We start from the raw sequence: 23,148 nt of genomic DNA, 5'->3' as shown, positions 1-23,148 counted from the left end.
GTGTCAAAGGCTTTCTCTATATTGAGACATGCCATGACGAGATGCTTATTTTGAATAAATGCATTCCTAATATTTGTTTCTGCTTTGATCATAAAATCCAGGGATGATCGGTTTTTCCTGAAACCAAATTGATCATCGGATATCATGTTTTGGGAATCAAGATACCATGTTAGTCGATGGTGTATTATTTTTTCTAGGGTTTTACTTAAGCAGCTGGTGAGAGAAATGGGGCTATAATTATTAGGCATAGAGAGATCTTTCCCTGGTTTGGGTATTGCCAGTACAAAAGAGTGACGCCAGGAACTGGGGAATGAATGTTCCATGAAGATGCGATGTCGCGAAGATAGCAATTTATTATCTTGATGTTGTAGCTTTATGTTGTATATTCCATCAGGGCCAGCAGCGCTGTTCCTTGCAGTGGATAGAGCCTCTTGAAGTTCTAGCATAGTGAGTGGTTGATTGTATGGTAGAAAGGATTTGGTTCTGAAATTCAGATGGGATTTTTCGGCTGAAGTCTTAATCTTCTGAAATGATGGTTCATATGCCGTTGATTGAGATAACTGTGAAAATACTGCGCCTAGGGCATCTGCAATCTCTGCAGGAGTAGACAATTCCAGCCCATTCCAGGTGATAAGTGGGGAGGACAATGGGTGAAATTTTCCATTTAATTGCCTGATTTTTTTCCATATAATTCTTACGTCAGTATTTTTATTAATTTCAGTTGCAAATCGAATCCAAGAGTCTTTTTCTGCTTTCTTCCTAATATGGTGGGCCTTAGCTCTAAGTTTTTTGTAGTTTATCAGGTTAGCAGTGGTAGGGTATTTTCGGAATAAATTCCACGCATGGTTTTTTTTATTTTTTTGCATTCCTACAGTCCTCATTCCACCAGTAGTTTCTGCTTCTACGGATGCTTGACTGTGATTGTGGAATGACAATAGATGCAGCTACTAGGTTCTGTTTTGTAATATGGTTGGCAGCTTTGTCAATTGGATGATATTCAATGGTTTGATTGTCGAAGGATACATGAGAAGCGTACTTTGTCCAATCTGCCTTAGAAAATTTCCATTTTGTGCTGATTTCTGAAGTTATGCAGAGTGAAGTTTGTATTTTGCAGATTATTGGGTAGTGGTCACTATTGAGCGGATCGTCCAGAGCAGTCCACTCAATACTAGGGAAGCGGATCGGAGAGCAGATGGATAGGTCTATTGCAGAGACCGATCCTGTTGGGAGATGGAAATAAGTTGGTGAGCCTGTATTTAATATGGTTAGATTTTGTCTGTCGACAAGCATTTCAGTGAGTTGTCCTCGGGCGTCTGTGTTGGGAGATCCCCACAGTGGATTGTATCCATAGAAGTCGCCCAATAAACAGAAAGGGGTTGGCAACTGCACAATGAGATCTTGCAGTTCTTGAAAGGTACAAGGATAACTGGGTGGAGTAGATAGAAACCAGTGTTAGGCTAATGCCAATCGCTATTCGCGTGGCAACAGCTTTAATGGCAGTTTGTAGCGGAATGTGTTTACAAGGGACTCGTGAGTCCACGAGTATGGCTACCCTCCATGAGCATTAGTGGTTTTAGGTCTGTCTTGCCAAAAGAGAGTATAATTTTTTATCGAGGGAGACAACTGAGGTGTTAAATATGTCTCTTGTAAGCAGATTCCAATTGGATTATGGTTCATAATTATTTCGTGGATGTCGTCAATATTGCACAAAAGCCTCTACAGTTCCATTGTACGATGTTTTTCGTTGTTTGGATTTAAATGGAGTAGCTGCATCTGCCTGCTTTTTGGAAATCTATTTCAGGTGGTTAGCTTTCATTTTCTCTCTCTTTGAAAAAACAGGTCTGGTTTCTATTTCGTCTTCTGGATGGATTTCCAGAATGGTTTCATTTTCTTCTTGATTGCAAGCCTCATTTGTGTCCATAGCGGAAGAAGATTCAGCATACATACTGCTTATTAATGGGATCAGAATTTTCTCTTTGAGCAGGTCTTACGGAAGTTGCAGCAGCAACGGGTGGTATTGTGACTGGTGTGTTACTAGATCTGGTTGAAGTCTGTTGCTTTGAGGACTGTGGTACGGAAGAGAGTATAGATTGAGTCCATTCAGAAATAGAAATGCTTGGTGGTATTGATGTGTCAGTCTGAACGGATATTGTGTGAAATCTTTTGGCAGCATCAGCATATGTATGTTTTGGTATCAGTTGCTGTATTTGTTTCCTTGCTTCTGAAAATGAGACTTTTTTTTCTACCTTGTACTTCTGGATTTTCTTATCATATTTCCATTGGTCACATGTTTTAGAGAAGGCTGGGTGGTTGGCTTTGCAATTAGGGCAGAGTGAGGACTATGATTTACAATCAGCTTGGGCATGCTCCTTCAAGCCACAGTTAGGGCATACAGCATCACCTCGACAGACCGTTTGGGAGTGTCCGAATTTCTTACATTTATAACATCTTAATGGATTTGGAATATACAGGCGAATGCGGCAGTTCAGATACCCGGCTTTCACCGATGTAGGTAGGTTTGGTGACCTAAATGTCAGTATGATGCTGCAAGTTGGGATAAGTTTGCCATCCTTCTTCAGCATAATTCTTTTCGCCTGTGTGACCTTCTGATCTTGCAATTCATTTACAATTTCCCCCTTGCCGACCGGGCTAGCCGGGTGGGTAAAGTGCCTGCCTGGCAACCCAAAGGTCGCGAGTTCGAATCCCGCCTCAGGCATGGATCAGATTACTGCAAAAACCTTGGGAGGTGCATTATAGCCACAGAAGCCAATGCACCAATAACTAACAAAAAAAAAAAAAAAAACAATTTCCTCCTCTGAGACATTTATTAGGTCCCATTCTGAGATGACACCTTTGGAGGTATTGAGTGTAGCATGTGGTGATGCCTTGACTGGAATTCCACCAAATGTGGAGAGTTTCAGAAGGGATTCAGAGTGTTTGGAGCTGGTGGTCTCAACCAGTAGGTCCCCAGATTTTCGGGGAACCTGCTACACTTTCCAGACATTTCTGTATGAGAAATGGAGATAGATTGCCTATGGCCTGATTTGTTAAAGAATGCAAGATCAGAAAGATGGATGTTCTATTCTGCAAGCATCCGTCTTCAGTCTCTTTCTGGTGTTTGTGTCATCGGGTTGGTGCAAATCCATTGAATTAGGATTTGCTGTCTGGATCGGGGGAAAGTTGTCGAAATCCATGTTTTGCTCCTTTTGGCCCTGGGGGCTTGCTTTACCACCCAGGTTTCTGGCCCCGCCACAGGGAGGCAGGAGCAGTGCCACGAGGTGACTAAGCGGCTGAGTTAGTAAGTTAGTACTAATAGAAAAGGAAACAGAAAGGTGGTTTTCCTTTCTGGGCTTCTGCATACTTCTTGTAGTGTGAGAGAGCTACTCTAATTTATAAATTAAGAAAACGATGTTTGAAACTAAAAATATAAACTGATTGCTTAAATGCTCTTTTTAGAAAACGCTTTCAGAGACGCACTATAATCGCTTGGCCACGGAATGCTTGGCACCCAGGGCCTCGAATCGGGTTTGGAATGTAAGAGCGAATTCAACAATTTAAATAGCCAGCTTTTACTGTGGATGACAATTCTGGAGTGCTAAATGTTAAGATGATGGATCTAGTAGGAATGAGATTTCCATCTTGTTTTGTCATAATTCATTTGGCACTGATAACTTTTTGACTGCTAAGCTCTTGAACTAGTTCTTCCTCAGAGACTATAAGTAAGTCTCACTCTGTGATAACTCCTTTAGATGAATTTAAGGTGTTATGGGGAGTGACAGATATGGGCAACCCACCAAACATCTTTGTTTTTAGCAGCCATTCAGAATGTTTGGAGAAAGATGTTTCGATCAGGAGGTCTCCCGATTGCAGTCGTTTCACCATTTTTGGTAATCCAGCGATGGATTCCAAATATCTTTGGATTTGGTGATAACTTTCCCACAGGCTGGATGGATAGGGAGTGAATTACCAAAAAATTTGGCAAGTCATGGCATTGTGGTTCTCTACGAAGCCTTTTGGGTGGGTTCAATTCATTATCAGGTGATGTCTCTGGCCTTGAGCTTGATGGCTCTAGAGGTGGATAGTCATTTATATCCATTGTTGCTCCTTTTTGCCCCAGAGGATACCTTTTCCCCCAGGTTACTGGGCCCCACCACTTGGAGGCAGGAGCAGTGCCACCTAGTGACCAAGCAGCTAGAAAAATTAGTTTGTTAGTGAAAATTAATATATATACTAAAAACAAGAAAGGTGAATTCCCTTTCTGAGTTCTTACTTAATATCTGTAAAGTACAGAACCACTTACAATAAACTGAAAATTTGAAAAGCAATAGAAATTAAACAGAACGAGATCACTGGGAAAATCACTATTTATCGCTCAGGGAAAATCACTTGGACACTAACGCTTGGCACTCGGGGCCCACCCTGGCTGGTGGTGCCAATAATGATATTGGAATTACTCTTCAAAACTAAAATATACTGAGGTAAATTTAAGTGTTAGTAAAAAAAAAAGAAGCAAAAACTGGCTTCATTTAAACAAAACCACATTTCTAGAGGACTTTCTTTGTCCATTGGTGGGAAGTAACTTAAAAATTAGCAATAGGTAAAAAAATGCATATTAGATACAATAACTGAAACTGATTATTAGCTTTACCAATGATTTATGGTTAAACAATTCCTTCTCTCTACACCATTAAAAAATAATGGAAACACATACTGATGATAAAAAATGGCAGTCAATATTTTGTGAAGATATTCTACATGAAAATATGAACAAAAACCCTGGAAATATATTTTTTTAATTTTCTTTAAAGCACCATTATACAGTTATACGGCAAACTTTTATGACATCATTTGCACTCAGGCATAAACATTGTTCAAATCATAAAATTAATGAAGTATGTAAATACCAATATCATGTTGCAATTCAAATCATCCCATCTGGAATGTTCCACGCATAACATTCAAAGTTATTGCCGTCAGCCTAGACCCATGCTTCAGGTTGCCATACGAAAAATGCACAGATGCAAATAAACTGTTCAGAAAACTGATGAACAAATGCAGAAGCCAAATGAACGTGGTTTAAAATGCCATCCTGCCATAACTTTTGTTAAAAGAGATGATTTAGGTTTGATGAAAGTGATGAAGTGCTCCACCATCCTCAAAAAAAAATCCTTCAACAATGTGGGTAACACTATCTCTAAAAACTCAAAGTATTTGTTCAACTGATCAGGCAATTTGCATCAAGCAGTCTCCCACAATGCCAGTCCACACATTAACATTAGACTACACTTGCAATCAGGCTTGCCTGACAATGTGTGGATTTTCCACTAAGCAAAAGTGCAGATGTTGCATGCCAAGCAACTCTCAACATGTAAAATTTAACTCATTGGCCCGCAAGAGACCATCTGGATGGTCAAAACAACAGTGACAGATCCACAGTGAAGGATTCTGAATAAAGTTCTTGAATCCATTGTACATGGTATGGATGCAAGACCTAAACTTGGTCACATTGTTACTCAGATCTGATGAGTGCTGATGGAAGGGTCAATGGACACAGCATTCAATATGGGTATTCAACAAGGCCAATCACAGTCACTTTTCTGTTAGCAAACTCCATTCCTCAAGGTTGCAGAAGATGGTTGTAAATTTGAACTAGTTTGGATGTTAGATACAATTTGGAAAATGAAGCAATATTTGACTCCTGCATCATACACAAGGTGAACATTGACAGATGCAACAATTCCATGCTCCATCTTTTCTGCCATGGTTTGATGTCTCAATATTTGGATGCTGTGTTATAATATTTTCCATAATGATTGAACGTGGCTGATGCAGCCGCGTTACATTAAATTAGTTTAAAAAATATCGTATGACCATAATTCAAGCATTTAAACAACACAGAACAAATTATATTCTGCACAAGGAAAATTTTTTTTACTCTGTTTAAATTAAATACATTGTTGAGTTTTAAAAAAATATTAACTTTTTTCTGAACGTTATACTCTACAAGCATAAAATCATTATTGGCTTCGTCATTTAAGGTACATAATTTTGGTTACGTAATCCGATTGATACTCAATTTTTCCAGGAATAAATCATTAAATTTTATTGATCCTACTTATATTTTTCTTTCAATAAATCTGTAATCAAACAAATAGAGGTAAAAACAAGTTTGCATTCAGTTTTTGTGCTTCTATTGCTGCCATGAAACACCAGAGGTATTTTTTTGTGAGGAAAAAACACACATCCACAATCCAAGACTGACTGAGCCAACTTACAGAATGAAAAAAAGTCCATAAAAATTCCTCCATTCCAACCTTAAACCCACATCTATTCCACATGTTGTGGATTCTTAACAAGTCCTAATCCAACAGAATAATTTCAACTAGTGAGGTAAGGATGTAAGAAGGGCCAGGCCATGACTATAACCAGCAAGTTAGTACCAAAATCTAAGAAATTTTAACCTTGCAAACTTTCAATAGTTAATTATATATATGCTACAAATTATATCATCATACTGTTTTATATAAAAAAAAAATTTTAATTTTGATTCAGAAAAAAAAAAAAGGCTGAAAAATCAGAATGCAGTAATTGTAGCCACATGGAAAGCAGATACTGAAGCTAAAACTAACACAAATAATTCCTATAAGATTGCACTGGAGAAAAACTAAAACATGACAATTTTGTTGGCATCACATAATATTGATAAATAATGAAACATCAGAAGTGCTAATCAAATCAAACTCAAATGAAAATAATATAGAAAAAGAACCGAATTCAAGAACAGTTAAAAAATAAAATACCTGTTTGGAATCTGTGTCCGTTGCTTGCTGAGATCCAAGTAAGGATGATAAGAACCTGGGGATCTAATGTTAAAAATAATGTCAAAATTTTAAATTTAACATGATGAATTTAAAGTAATCAAAAAAAAAAAAAATCTATTATTCAAACATAAAAATTTATTTTTGAAAAAATTAAAAATTTCAAACATAAAAAGTCATAAAAATATCAATAGTCGGCTGTGGTTATTTAACTATTAGCAATGAGCGCAATTAACAATTTATGTTTTATAAAATTTAATTTTATATACCTATCAAACTTACTTTTAGTAACTAGGATTAATAAAAGTTCTAACCAAAACTTCTTTTTTGTTAGAATGTGCCAGAATAGTATTCCAGTGGAAAAGTATGATGCTAATAAGCCAGCATCATCTTCAGACAAATATGGAATAAAACCAAGCTGTAGCAGGGGGTGGATGCATAAACAAACAGAAGTTGTTTGTTTATTGTTGGATTTAATGGTGCAAGGGCTACTAAGGCCATAATGCACCTATTTCAATCTTATTTGGTACATGATTGTTATATTAAATAAAAGGATTCAGATCAGATGATATTTGTTTATCATTTTGAGGAAGGTAAAAACATCATTAATATCTTGTCGGTCCCCGAGAATCTGCTGCAAGGTAAGTTTATTAGAGGAATATAGATGTGAAGAGAAAGCTGTTTTTCGTTCTTTCAGATATAATGGGCATTCAGTGATCAAGTGGTTTACTGTGAGTTGAGTTTGACAGTTGCTGCATAGTGGACGGTCATCCTGAGTAAGTAAATAACTATGAGTTAGGTGGGTATAATTCACATTCTGGCAAGTACAGCTTCTTCCTTTCGGTACTCTTAGGCTTGATAGCCACTGCTCGTGATCGTTTTTAATCTGAAAGAGCTGATTGCTTTTTTCTCCCTGCCAAATGAATAGCCATTTTTTTCTAACAGTGCTATGTATGATGCGTTTTAAATCTGTGTAAGGTATTAGCATTAGTAGAGGCATTTGATGCAAGAAAGCAAGCTTATGCAGCATCAGCCAAAAAAAAAAAAAAAAACCCCACTTCCACTTCACCCCTCTGTTCGTTCAAAATACCTGTCCAGCTGAGCCTTAAACTTATTTAGGCTATCAACCTCCACTACAAGGGATGGAAGTCTGTTCCACCAACCAACCACCCGCTGGCTAAAGGCAAATTTCCGCACGTCTATCCTACATCTGTCTTTCCTCAATTTGAATTTATGCCCTCTCAGGTGATTATTCTGAGCTAGAGGAAGAATCCCATCAGTATCTGCATGTCTGATGTTATGTGACTGGCGTTCTTGGCAGCAAGATCCGCTTGTTCGTTTCCTATGATTCCAGAGTGCTCAGGTATCCAACAGAAAATTAATTTTTGCCTGTTTGCAAGAAGCTGCACTAACTTGATTTGAATTTGTTGTTGTAACGGATGACTGGAAGGAAATTTACACTGAAGAGCAGATACAGCGCTTAAGGAATCGGTGTAGATAATAGTTTGAGGATATAATGACTGTTTTACATTGTCTAGAGCCATCTGGATAGCATACAGTTCTGCGGTGTAAATACTGTACTCCAAAGGGAGCTGCTGGGATATTGTAATATTTGGTAGAACTGCAGCTGCGCCAACTTTACTATCTGTCTTGGAACCATCAGTGTAAATTTGGGTAAAACTAGAGAACTGAAAAGAGTGAGTTGCATTGATCTGCTGAATACTGAGATTTGGAAGGGCATTCTTTCCCCATTGTTGGAAATGTTGGTCAACATTGGCCAAGGGTATTTGCCATGGTGGCGTAGCCGTGCTAATATCTGGAATTATGTTATTCATATTTAGTTCCCAGCACATAGTTATGCTTTGTAATCTAATGCCACATGGTTTATTTTGCAAAGGTTTATTTTGGTACAAATTATGCCATTTTGGGGTTAATAAATACTGCTTTAGAGGATGATGTGGGAAACTTCTGATTTTAGCTGCATAACTTAATAACAGAGCATGCCGACGAAGAAATAGAGGTGGTTTGTGTGCTTCCGTATAGAGACTCTGAACTGGCAATGTATGAAAAGCTCCCAGTGCAATTCGGAGAGCATTGTGATGTACTTGGTTGAGCCATTTTAATACACTTTCTCTAGCTGAGGCATGTGCAGGAGCCCCATAGTCTAGTTTGGATCTTATGAGCGACCGGTATAAGTGCAGCAGCATGTACCAGTCTCCACCCCATGACATAGCAGAAATTGCCCTGAGGAGATTCAGCTTCTTTAGACAGGCTGTACGAATATGCTTAATATGCTCTAAGAAACTAAGTTTTTCATCCAGAATTAGTCCAAGAAAGCTAATACTCTGTTGAAAAGTAATTGGATGAGAGTCAAGATGTAAATCGGGATTTGGATGTAAATTCCGTTTACGGCAAAAATTAATTGCTGTTGTTTTTTGTTTTGAAAGTCTGTATCCATTATTTTTGGCCCACTGAACAAGCCTGTTAATTGTACCTTGAAGCTGCCTTTCAATGAAACGCATGTTTTGTGAGTGGCTTGAGATTGGCAGATCGTCAGCATACAGATAAGTTTCAACTTTGTCGGGAATACATTTGGTAATGGAATTGATCCTGAGAGAGAAGAGCGTGGCACTAAGCACAGAACCCTGAGGGACCCCCTCTTCTTGCACAAATGTTTGCGAGAGAGCAGAGTGAAATCATACCTGAAAGGACCTATTGCTCAAAATGTTCTGGATAAATTTTTGGAAGATGACCACGAAGACTGGATTCATAGAGATCGTGAAGAATTCCATATCGCCAGGTTGTATCAAAAGTTTTTTCGATGTCAAGACATATCATCACCAGGTGTTCGTTCCTGAGAAATGAATTTCAGATGTTTCCTTCAGCTTTGACCATAAGGTCAAGTGTTGATCTAGTTCTTCGAAATCCATATTGATTTTGACTTAGAATGCATTCAGTCTCTAGGAACCATGTTAATCTGGCATTAATTATTTTTTCTAATGCTTTTCCTATACAACTAGTTAAAGCTATCGGTCGGTAATTTGCTGGATCTGAATGGTCCTTTCCTGGTTTTGGGAAAGCTAATACAATAGAATGACGCCAACTGGTAGGGTAGTAGTCTTCGTCAAAGATTCTATTATACAGTTTTAGCAGAGCAGAAAGGGATTCTTCATTCAAATGATATATCATGGCATAGTACACTCCATCGGGGCCAGTAGCACTATTTTTGGATCTTGCAAGTGTGCTACGTAACTCTGCCATGGTAAGGGATACATTATATGGATGCTGTCGTGAAGTACTGAAACTGAGATTATATTTTTCTGCTTGTACTTTATGTGCCTGGAAACTTGGCTCAAATGCGGTTACAGCGGAGATATTTTCAAAGGTTTCACCTAATGTATTATAAATATCGAGAGGATTGCAGATTTCTTTGCCTTTTAGAAGTATTATCGGAGTGGTTATAGGAGGATATTTTCCATTAATTCTTCGAACTTTAATCCCAACGATTCTGATATTTGTGGTTCTGTTTATAGAGGAGGCATATTTGGACCATGTCTCTTTTTTGCTTATTCGTTGTGTATGACGAGATTTAGCTCTAGATTTCTTGAACTGTATGGGATTAGCTGTGGTTGGGTATTTACGAAATAAGTTCCAGTATCTATTCTTCTCTTTTTTGGCATTGCTGCAGGCTTCATTCCACCATATTTTTGGGTGGGAGCGGGTTTTCATGGATGATCTGGGTATACTGGTTTCTGCAGATGCTATTATTTGCTGAGTTATGTAAGTTACAGCAGAGCCAATGGTGAGGGTCTCAATAGTCTGAACATCTAGATGTGCCAGTTCTTGATATTTCTTCCAGTTAGCTTTGTCGAATTTCCAAACAGTTTTTATTTCAGTTTGAGGAGGAGAGTTAGTCGACAGTGTGCATATTACTGGAAAGTGGTCACTATTTCGCAGATTATCAGTGACCGTCCAATCAATAAGCAGAAGGAGGTTTGGCGAGCATATTGAAAGATCAATTGCAGAAGTTGACCTTGAGGAAAGATGCACGTACGTGTGAGTCCCATTGTTTAATAAAGTTAAGTTGTGCCTTTCAAGAAATTTTTCAATTAACTGACCTCTCTTATCATGGTGCGAGGAACCCCATAGGGGGTGATGCCCCATTCCAGTCACCTAAGATACAGAAAGGTGGTGGCAGCCGGATAACTAAATCATTCAGATCTGCTAAAGTGTATGAATAGTTTGGCAAAAGGTATATGGAAACAACTGTTACTGCTGTCTCAACCATAACTCTAGCAGCGATTGTTTCTAAAGTTGTTTACAGTGAGACAGGTCTGAAAGGAGTTCTGGAGTTTACTAGAAATGCTACACCTCCATGTGCTGCATTAGAGTCGTTCCTATCCTTTCTAAGCATTATATGATGTTTTACGCTCATAGATATTTTAGGGGGTCAGGTAGACAAAGAACATCAGGCTTATATTCAATAATTAAGTCATAAACATCGTCTAAGTTAGCTCGGAGTCCGCAACAATTCCATTGCATGATTCTATACATTATTGAGGATTATCGAGTATGTCTGCTTGCTTACGGGATGTGGTTTGTTTGCACCTGCCTAGTCTTTTTCCCCTTTTTGGGAAATTTGGTCTAGTGACGTCCATGTCCTCTTCTTCTGCATGAAGTTCAAGAGGTGATTCATCTCGGTGTGAATTTCTATCTATGTCCATGGTATCAGTACTGGATTTTTGATTATTTCTTTCAGAGCTTGTTTGATTAACTGGCTGTTGTACAGAATTTTTATCTGGCGGTATGTCAATGGTGTATTTACCGAATGAGTTGATTGCTATTGGGTAGGCTGTTCTTTTAGTGTAGAGAGGACTGTCCTTGCCCAATCAGAAATTTAGATGCTTGGCAGAACTGAACAATCTGTTTGTACTGTTATGGATCGTTGCTTTTTTTACAACTGAAGAATAAGATGGCAATTTATTTGAAATTGAAAAATGTCTTTTTGCTTCTTGGTATGGCACCTTGTGTTCCACTTTGTACTTTTGTATATTCTTTTCAGTCTGACACTGGATGCACTCCTTTGAAAATGATGAATGATTTCCCTTACAGTTTGAGCAGCTTTGTATTTCAGTGGAGCAGTCTGTGTGAACGTGCTCTTTTGAACCACAAGAGGCACATGTGGTTACACCCCTGCAAGCTGCTTGTGAGTGTCCAAATTTTTGGCATTTAAAACACCGGACTGGGTTTGGAATATATGGTCGAATTTTGCACCTTAAATATCCAGCTTTAACAGTTGTTGGTAAAGGTGTTTTAAATGTAAGAATGACCGTTCAGGTAGAAGTAAGAACCCCATCTTTCTTAATGACTATCCTTTTGGCATTTATTACATTTTGATCACCTAATTCCTGATCGATCTCCTCCTCAGATACATTAAGGAGATCCCACTCGACTATTACCCCTTTAGAGGAGTTTAAGGTGACATGCGGGGTAACCTTTGTGGGAATTCCACCAAAAGTCGATATTTTTAATAGTTTTTCCGAGTGCTTATTCTCATTCATCTCCACTAGAAGGTCTCCGGATTTTAATCTTCGAACCATTTTTGGTGGGCCCGCTGCATTTTCAAGACATTTCTGTATTAAGAATGGGGAGAGCTTACTCAATGGATTATCAGTTAAAGAATGCAGTATCAAAAAAAGAGGAGCAGGGGTTTCTTTTTTTTTTTTCTGCCGTTTTGGATTATAGTCTGTCCTCGTATAGCACGATAGTTGTGTTCCTAGAAACCCTCGTGCAATGCAAAATTGTGCAATATAAACAACAGTCCCTATGGGAAAAGTGGGGTTAGGTGCCGACCACCCAAGATTGAACACACATTTGGAACCAAAACATTACCAAACACAATAAATAATCGGGTAATTTTAATCGTTATAAAAAATATAATATATTTTTATTATAATATAATAAAAAATAAATATTTTTTATTATTTATTATATTATAATAAAGTATTTTAGTATTTTTTAATACTAAAAAGTGTTTTTTACGAATAAAATACGTATTTTATTCGTAAAAAAAATTATTATATTAAATAAAATAGTCGTAATAAAATGCTTACGTATTTTATTACGACTATTACGTAATAAAATATTGCTAATGCTTTTGCTTCTATCGTAAGCAAACTTGTTTTTTGTTTGATTTTCTATCCAAACAGATGACAGCCGTTCCATCTCTTCCAATTCTTGTGTCTTAATCTAATGGATTTTAATTACACTTTTGAGTTGTTCCCGCTATGAAAGTTGTTTTTATTTTCTCCGCATTCTTTGTAATTCTCGGCGTTGCCTCATTTAGGTCTGTAGCATGTGCAATATCACATGGTCTTTTATTTCGCTCAAAGCGTTTCACAATTTCATATTTTTTTCTCTATCGACAGAGGCGGACTGGCCATAAGCCTTACCCTGGAAATCCCGGTGGGCCGGAGGCCAGTGTGATTTTGGCCATAAACCGTAGTATGAGGCCACTATAAATTTTCCCGGGTAAGAATTTTTGACCCAGTCCGCCTCTGTTTATACAGTATTGCTTTTACAGCAATACTGTCGATACAGTATTGCTTTTATTTTTCTCTCTGAATATGCAGTGTCTTCACCAGGACGCTTCCTTTTCACACCTTTTAAGTATTTTACTAATTTTTAGGGAATAAAGCGCAATTACAAAACGAGGAGTCACGCTTGATACACATAAACAAAGCTGAGCGCATGTAGCAACTGAATAAACAACACCGTAAAGGCCGAGATACATTATTAACACCCCACATTTTACTAAAGCACATTTCTGGGGGTTACCACCATAAAACAATAAAAACAATTTCCAGTTTCGTTTCTGCTAGTGGAATCTGTTATAAACTGGTAGTAAACTCCATCTAATTGCATTTGCAATTATATCTGTAGCTGGAATTGTGTTGGTTTTCACGTTATTATGGTGAAATGTCTTTCCCCTTCACTGATATAAATCACATAAATACATTTTCAGAATCTTTTTCATTCCTATCGTGTTGCGTTCAGTTGGGGTGATTCCGCGTTCGACTGCCATTTCTTGTAAACACAAAGGCGAATCGTGCATAAGCGAATTCGGTTCGTGTTATATAAGATAACGTTCCCCTATTTATAAATCGTGTATGATCGAATTCGTGTAATGTAAACACGTGTTATACGAGGACCGACTGTACCTGCATTTAAGTCTTCTCTGTTTGAGAGATCTGGATCGTGAGATCCGTAAGTGGCATGTCTATTTATGTCCATCTTTGCTCCTTTTTGCCCCGGGAGAGTGCTTTTCTTCTCCCAGGTTACCAGCCCCGCCACGTGGAGGCAGGAGCGGTGCCACCAGTGACCAAGCGGTTTAGAGAGTTAGTTAGGTTAGTACGGATTTTATATATATATATATATATATATATACATGGAAAGAAAGGTGTATTTCCTTTCTGGATTCTACTTCAAAGCTTTTAAGTAAAGAATCACTTATGAAAAGCAAGAAAAATAGAGACACTGGAAAATAACTATAACTAATTCGCTGAGAAAGAATGCTATATATCGCACAAAATATCGCTTGGCACTCGGGGCTAACAGAAGTTGTAGCCACAGCTTTGACAAGAAACCAGAAGCTTCTTACTCTTAGCTTTTTCAAAATCAAGGTTATACCTTTATCTCTCTCTCTCTCTCTCTCTCTCTCTCTCTTGTTTACAAACGTGAGGCTTAGTTTGTGTAAGCAGAAATGAAGATGGATATTTGTATATGCTGTAAACAAATATTGTAAATTCATAGTTTACATGTGCACAAATACTACCTAAGAAATCACAGAGTGAATAATTAAGACAAATGAGATGAGTGGAGGTTGAGGCAATTAATAATTGAGATTAAAACTAAGACTGCATGATTTGACAAGAAACGAATTAGGAAATATTAGGGAGGCTTATTTCTTTTTGCAGATAAGTTCCATTAGTTTCATGACTATTCATGATGCTTTAAGATAAAGAATGTGAGTTAAAGCTAGAATGAAAAATTTCATCCTTAAGAATTCCAATGACAGTCTGAGCCAAATTAAAATCAGCAGATTTAAAACAACAATCCAACCAAGAAAAAGAGGAGGAAAATGTATACAGATCTATATATCACCCATTTTGCATTCTTGTAATGCCAACTAAGTGAAGAAATACCACGAGATAAAAAGTCTTTTCTGAAGAGGTTATACTGTTGGAACCTCGGATCATATTATGAAGTTGCAATCTGAGATTTCTAGAGGACAAATGGCATGAATTGGATACTTTGAAGGGTTTCTGATGAAGAAAAGATCAAGAACATTAGGTTTTGGTATTCTAATAAGTAAATGAACAAGTCATGTGAGGTAATTAGTAACAGACAAAGCCTTGATACCTTTAATAGCTCAGACTGTACAAAGAAAAAGCTGAAGCCAGATGGAGTTTTGAACATTCAAATCACCAAGATGAGTTACAAAAGAAGAAAAAAACATTTTGAGTGATTTGTAGAGCTGGAAGACCAATACAGGCAACAAATGTAGTACAATAGGGTAAAAGGATTTTGAGGCAAAGGAGATCAAAAAGAGTAAATTCCTGATTAGGAAGTCTCTGACAATAAATATCAGAACAAGCATGTGCACAAATACCACCTAAGAAATCACAGAGTGAATAATTAAGACAAATGAGATGAGTGGAGGTTGAGGCAATTAATAATTGAGATTAAAACTAAGACTGCATGATTTGACAAGAAACGAATTAGGAAATATTAGGGAGGCTTATTTCTTTTTGCAGATAAGTTCCGTTAGTTTCATGACTATTAATGATGCATTAATGTAAATGAGGTAAAAGTTCAGGGGAACACGTATGAACTGAAAAAAATTTTTGATGATGTACACATGGCAAGATATATCTAGTTCCTTAACATAAGGCAGCCTTAGCAGTACTCCCCCCCCACCATCACATATACATTACTTGGACTCCCTCCCATTCACAACTGACAGAGTAGAGGCAGCAAAATTATACACTAGCAAATCCAGATGGGTCCACGGCATTACCAATAGGATCAGTTAAGCAGATACACCTAGCAGCTCATCTGAGAAAACCATTTTAAAGCTGTACCCCTTAAATATAAGGCAGGCTGAATCCTGCCGCTATAACTTCAAAAGACAATTCATACATGACAGAAGAAATAGAACAGAGAGAGCAATGTCTGAGCTTTGCTATAGAAACCAAATGTGGTTTTCATTACTTTAAGACTCTATCAAGCAAAGTGGTGGTACTGCAACAGGCGATGACAGCCTTCATATTGTATTGGGTAACGAGACCTTCAGCAATCTGCTAACAAGTGATGGGAGTAGTCAGAAAACTTGAACTAGTACTTCAATGAGTAAGATAGCATTTGAGATAAGGAAGCATATATATTATGGAGAGAATGAATATCAAGTTAAGGAAAAGGTTGGCTAAATGTTTTTATGGCCTCATTTTTTTGTGGGGTTAAGACATAAGCACTAAATACGGAGGGCATTAGAAGAATTAAAGCTTCTGAAATGTGGATGTGGGAGAGTTGAAAGGATGAAAGAAGGAGAACTGGAAGAATACTTGATGATTTGATAGAGGCTGATGGATATTGTGGTTTCAAGGAGAACACTAGGGACAGAGAGAGAGAGAGAGAGAGAGAGAGAGAGAGAGAGAGAGAGAGAGAGAGAGAGAGAGAGAGAGAGAGGAGAGAGAGAGAGAGAGAGAGATGCAATTGAGAAGAAATGAGAGTTGTCTACTACCTGATACCAAGATGTCTCAAAATAAAAGCACAAAATATAAGATATATTGTGCTTCTTGGAATTTTTCATGGAAAAACTCCAAGAAGCACAAAAAAATTATTATAAAAAAATTAAACAGCAGTAATATTTATCTTACCACACCTAAATATAAAATTCATCAAGTTCTCCAATAAACTAAAATAAATAGTCCATAGAAAAATCATGAAGATATTTATGATACTTTTCAAATTGCTCACATATGCATACCAAAGAAGCAGAACTAGAGGATGAAATAAGAAGTAATCAAACCGATGCCAAATAAAATGAAAGTAATAGTTTTTAACAGGTATTCAATGTGCAAAAAACTTTGAAAAACAGAATTAAAATTATAAATCACTAAAATAATACAAAAAATGACAACATATGGATGGAGAGATGTGTCTGATACTATAGAACGCAACTGGAATAACCACAAATTTAAACAGGGAAAATATGAGTGGGAGAAGACTGCATACAGGTCTGGAGGCCTCACTTTAGGAAGGACATGGATCCATTGGAATGGTGCAGAGAAGAGCAATGAAATTAGAAGAACAAAAGGGTACTCTTTCCACAAAAGGCTTCAGTTCTATAACCTGTAGTGCCTGGAAACTAGGAATCTGTGAGATCTGATTGAGGTATTTAAGGCTTTAAATGGATTGAGAACTCAAATAAGCTCAATGCTGATGGAATCCTTCCTCTTGCTCAAACTTCACACATGAGGGGGCATAAATTCACACTGAGGAAAGATGGTTGCATGACAGATGTGTAGAAATTTGCCTTCGGCCAGTGGGTGGTTGAGTGTTGGAACAACTAGTGTTGTCATAGAGGCGGGTAGTTTGAATAAATTCAAAGAACTAAACAAACTGTTAGAAGCGGTGGACAGGTGATATGAGAAGCATTGGCTTTTTTTTTTTTTTATCTGGCTGATACAAATGTATATAATTTAGATGATTTTTGGCGCCTGGTTGGGTCGGTGGACTCTCTTTCTGCCTTCTCTTCTTTTGCTAATAGTGTCTTCCAGAGAAGAGCGGCTTTATCAAGGAATAACCCTTGATTTCGTTATTTGTTCTTAATATTTATATATATTACTGTATTGATTTTTTTTTTTTTTTTTTTTGAGAGGAGTTTCTTCCTTGCCTAAATTGTCTTGTGTTTTGGACGCAGAGTTTTTGCGTCTTTTTCTGGAGACTTGTTTCAGGTTTTTGCCTGGCCGAGTGGGAGAGATGGACCTCCCCTCTCCCACTTCGAACTCTGTCCGGGTTGCCTGAAATGATTTTCTGTGTTAAATTGTATGTATTTTGTAAATACTGTAATTATCTTGTTAATATCATGGTGCTTTTGTTTGATTTGTTGTTTGCTCTCAGAATTGAGAGTAACTGATTTTATTGTGTTTTAAATCAGCAGTTAATCTTAAATGTTTATATTGTACATTACTTGTGTAGTTAGCTCATTATTATGTTGAAGAGACAGTTTTTCTCTTCTTGCGTTGTCTGTTTGGCTCTGAGGAGTGGGATGGACCTCTCCCTGCTCCCTGAGATCCAACCTTCAGTTGGCTATTCTGGTTGAGTGAGATGATTTTCCTCTCTAGCCTGTCTTACTGCTGGCTGCTTCTCTTGCTGCTTGTGTTTTGATTTAATTTTGTTTTCCTGCGGGGCTGATTATTTGTTGTATTTTTCTTTCCTGCCTGATTGCAGCTGCAATCAGTTGGGTTTTTGCTAGTACCATATAGTTCTTAGTCTAGCATTTTTAGTTGTAAATGGGTTTTGGTTCTGAGGGGTGGGATGGACCTCTCCCCGCCCTCTCAGATCCAATTGCTTTGTTGGCAATTGACATCCATTTTTTTTTTTTTTTTTTTTTAATGCTTACCTATGCATTATTGTTAATTCTACGTGTCTTGTTATTTGAAACAAGTTTTGTTTTTCGCAGCTTGTGGTAGCAGCTTTGCACTTGCTGGTTATGTACATATGTTTATAGATTAGATTACTTGTGCAGAGACATTTTCTCTGCATATTAATTAATTATTGTTTAATACTTAACTTATTATTTTGATCTGTTATACTTAGATTTAAATTTAGAATTGCTTTTGATTCGGTTAACTAATTTATTTGTACAGTATTTATTGGTTTTGCCTTTGGCATATCTTTGCCTTGGGTGAGTTCTGTTTGTCTCTTTGTGTTTTGTATATATGTTTCTACATTTCTTCTGGTTGACTATTTCTGTTAATTTCTTGGTTGACTAATTTTTCAGCCAAGATTTTAATTACTTATTTTGTAAATATTGTATATTTTACTCTCTGCTTATGCAGTGTAATTTGTTAATATGTTTACTGCTATGTTTCATATCGGTGACATAAGTATTTATTATTTATCTTAATTTATTCTTTTAAGTGGCTATCTAATCGCCACTTGTACATTACCTATGTTCTTTCCTTGAGACTTTTCTTTTTCCCCTTGTCGGTGCAAGTTGGGCTTCCTTCCCGGCTAGGGGAATCTTTCTTTCAAATGTACAAGCCTTCAGGCTTCAAAATTTTACCTCTTCAAGCTCTCTCGCTTGTTAGATTTTCCAACTAGTGTTTTCCTCTTTCCTGTTTCTTCTTTTTCCTGAGAGAGTGTTTTGCTCTCATTTCTTCTTCTACTTTCTTTTCTCCTATTTTATCCTCCCTATTCATTATTTACTATAACCGGGATTCCACTTGTTGGAATCCCACTAAGTGTAATTTAGATAGTTCCTGGAGCGCCTCCACGTGGCTAGGGACGGGAGTCGGGACGCAGGTAGCTTGCTCCCTGCCTCCCGGCTGCTAAGACTCCAGGGCCGGCAAACAACAACCATCACAACACACATATATACTTACACACACACACACTTACACACACTTGCCGGCTATAAATAACCTACAGATGCTACAGCGGTATATAGGGGTAACCCTGGAGGCCGCAATCAATACAAGAATACCTTGTTCCTTATCTGGCTGATGCTGTATAAGCTTGCTTTCTTGTATCATTTGCCACTATTAATGCTAGTCAAGGACCATAAAAAAAAAATGAACAGATACACTGTTAAAATGAATAATATGAAAAAAAAAAAAAAAGGAATGAGTTTCGGGGTGTTAAAAATGATTACAACCAGCCAGGAAAAAAATCACTCAACAAGAATTACAGGAACCTGGGAATTGACCACAAGATCTTTACAGTAGAAATGTCTTATAGCCAGTTTGCAGAATATTCTATTATTATTTGTAGACATGAAAGCAACCAATTTAAACTTTACCATTGTTTCATCTCACTGTAAAAATTTTTGGCATGTTTTAAACAATAATTTACAATTAGTAGGTAAAAAAGGGAGAAGAGACTCTTCAGACATTTCTTGTATCACACTACAAATGCATTTTCTGTGCATTGTAATAAATAAAATACTTCTGTTTTGTTTTTCTAATCTAAGTAATCCACCACTGTTTCCACATGTTTAGGGGTTAGATAATAGTGTAAAACAAAAGTATTGTATTTTGTCAGAGGGCAGGCTGTGGCTCTGGAGTGAAGTACACAGATGCAAATATGCATATTGAGGACTCAAGCTGTACTTCCCCAAAAAGCGTGCAGCCCATTGATAACTATGGTGTAAGTATATCAACTGCCATAAACAATTAAAAAGAAGCTGTATATTCATTCAGCCACTGTGGGGCTGCATCAGAATATAAAAAGAAAATCAATATCTATATAAAGGGATGGAAATGAAGACATTTTCTTGCAAAAATGTGCTTAAATATTTTTTGACCTGTCATATGATGCATTAATACTAACAAATTTGAACAAACATAATTCTTCCAGCAGTATATTATTTCTTTGTGCCCTTGTGGGTAACACAGTTGGTAGAATCGTCATCCTCCCCACACTGGGTGAGAGAGACCCGAGTTTCAGTCCTGTCAATGATGTGAGTAATTTTTATGGGCCTTTATTAAATGGGGCTGAGTTGGTCAGTCTCGGGCGAGAGTAGCCATGGTTTTCTCCCGGAAACTCAGGTTTTTCGTCCAGCAAACAGAAAATCGACCACAGAACACATGCAATTTACACACTATAAAGCAGCAATATGGCCTTAGTCGCTGATGCTCCTAAAAACCCTACAAAGATAACATATTATTTCTTTAAATAAATATTAATTTTTTCAGCTGCTTTTCTATTTCAAACCAGTGAATGAGTGAGTGATTTGGTTTGTGACTAAGAACTAGTGCGATACCAAGACAAATATGATATACAAGCTTTTCTGAAGGTAAACTGCACATCCCAAAATATTTAAACTTTTTCCTGATGACAGAAAAAAAAATTTAACTTGATATTATGATAAATGCATATGGATAGTACTCCATATGGGTAGCAGTAATCCAAGAGAAATGTAACAACTAGGTGGTGTTACACTCAAGGTAGTGCAGAATGAAAGAAACCTGGGGGTAATTGTGCAGTCAGATATGAAGTTTTCTGAGCAGTCAGACAGGCTGCCAGACTAAGCATGCAGTTTTGTCAATGATTTACAGGAATTTTGCTAGTAGGGATAAGGAGATGATTATCCCCTTGTATAAGGGAATGGTCAGGCCACACCTTGAGTACTGCATACAGGTCTGGAAGCTTCATTTTAGGAAGGATGTAGAGTTGCTTAAGCAAGTACAGAGCAGGGTAACAAGACTGGTGAAAGGAACAAAGGGGTGCTCTTATGAAGAAAGGCTAAAGTTCTGCAAATTACAGCTTATGGAGACTAGGCCCCTGCGAGGTGATCTGATTGAGGTGTATAAGGCCTTGAATGGTTTGAACAGGCTCAGTGCTGATGGGATACTTCCACTTGCTGAGATTAAGAACCTGAGGGGGCATAGATTCAAACTGAGGAAAGACAGTTATAGAATAATGTGCAGAAATTTGTCTTTAGCCAGTGGTAGTTGATTGCTGGAAGAAACTTCCATCTGTTGTTGTGGAAGTTGATAGCTTAAATAAATTCAGGGCAGAACTAGACAAACATTTGGAACAAATGGATCAGTTAAATGGGAAGGGTTTTTTTTTTTGGCTGATGCTGTATAAGCTTGCTTTATGGCATCATATGCGTCTGCTAATGCTAAAAGTTACAGATTTAAGATAAAGATTTTCTTTATATTTAAGATAAAGATTTTCTTTATATTTTGATTTAAGATTTTCTTTATATTTTATTCCCTTACTCTGAAAGGGAATAAATATAAAAGGTCAAGATCTTTTTTCCAGAAAGCTAAATACCTAATACTTATACAGCAATGAACTAAAACATTATGACCACCCAGTCGTTATGCAAATCAAAGCAACTGCAGGTTTCGGGACACGGTATAAAACACACCCGATACTGAGCTCCCTTAATCAGTGTTACTCTTGTTCTTCAGATGGGAAAGGCAGCGGACTTAAGCAAGTTTGACAAAGGCCAAACTGTAATGGTCAGACGACTGGGTCCGAGCATATCCAAAATGGCACGGCTGCTGGGGTGCTCACAGTCATCCATGGTTAGTACCTACCGAAAGTGGTCTGAAGAGGGAGAAACCCACAAACTGCCAGCAAGGTATTGGACAACTATGGCTCATCGATGCTCGAGGTGAGCGAAGGCTCTCCCAGATGGTACGTGGCAACAGAAGGGCGACTGTGGCGCAACTCGCCAGTAATTGGAAAGCTGGTGACGGAAGTAACGTGTCACAACACACAGTACATTGAACCCTGCTGAAAATGAGGCTGCATAGCCACAGGCCGCTCCGAGTGCCCCTACTAACCACGGTTCACTGGCAACAGCACCTACAATGGGCATGCGAGCATCGAAATTGGACCTTGAGTGATTGGAAGAAGGTCGTTTGGTCCGATGAATCACGTTTCCTGTTGCACCATGTGGACATCCGGGTACATGTGCGTCATTTACCTGGGGAAGTGATGGCACCTGTATGCACCATGGGACGAAAACAAGCCAGTGGCGGCGTGTCATGCTTTGGGCGATGGTCTGCTGGGATACCCTGGGTCCAGTCGTCCATGTGCCGGGCACTCTGATGTCTACCACCTACCTAAACATCATTGCTGACCAGGTACACCTTTCATGGCAACAGTCTTGCCCTCTGGCAGTGCCATCTTTCAGCAGGATAATGCGCCATGCCACACCGCCCGGATTGTTCGCGGAACATGAGGAAGACTTCCAGGTATTGCCCTGGCCTCCAAATTCCCCAAACATCAATCCCATCAAGTATCTGTGGTTTGTGTTGGAACAGCAACTCCAATCTGTGGAGTCTCAACCATGGACCTTACAGGAGTTAAAGGATCTGGTGGTTACGTGTTGGTACCAGATACCACAGGTATTCTAAATCTTGTAGCGTCCATGCCTCACCAGGTATGAGCTGGTGAGGCTGCACGGGGAGGACCAACATCATGTTAGGTAGGTGGTCATAATGTTTTGGCACATTAGTGTATATTACATATAAATAGAAAACAAATTTTTACAAACTGTTAAATAGACTTCATAAATAAAAAT

General features: G+C 37.9%; 1 protein-coding gene across 1 annotated transcript in view; it reads right to left on the bottom strand.

Moving 5' to 3' along the window:
• Positions 1 to 23,148, bottom strand: part of eIF2Bgamma (eukaryotic translation initiation factor 2B subunit gamma) — a 64,280-nt gene that overhangs the window by 16,596 nt on the left and 24,536 nt on the right. The window contains exon 7 of the mRNA XM_090373766.1: positions 6,801 to 6,863. Coding sequence (XP_090229892.1) covers positions 6,801 to 6,863 — 63 coding nt within the window. The remainder of the gene's footprint in view (positions 1 to 6,800; positions 6,864 to 23,148) is intronic.

This window comes from Mastigoproctus giganteus, chromosome 5, assembly GCF_048544385.1.
Source record: "Mastigoproctus giganteus isolate SK-2022 chromosome 5, ASM4854438v1, whole genome shotgun sequence".
Taxonomy (NCBI): domain Eukaryota; kingdom Metazoa; phylum Arthropoda; class Arachnida; order Uropygi; family Thelyphonidae; genus Mastigoproctus; species Mastigoproctus giganteus.
The sequence above is the reverse complement of the archived record's forward strand: the minus strand, read 5'-3'. Positions and strand labels throughout refer to the sequence as shown.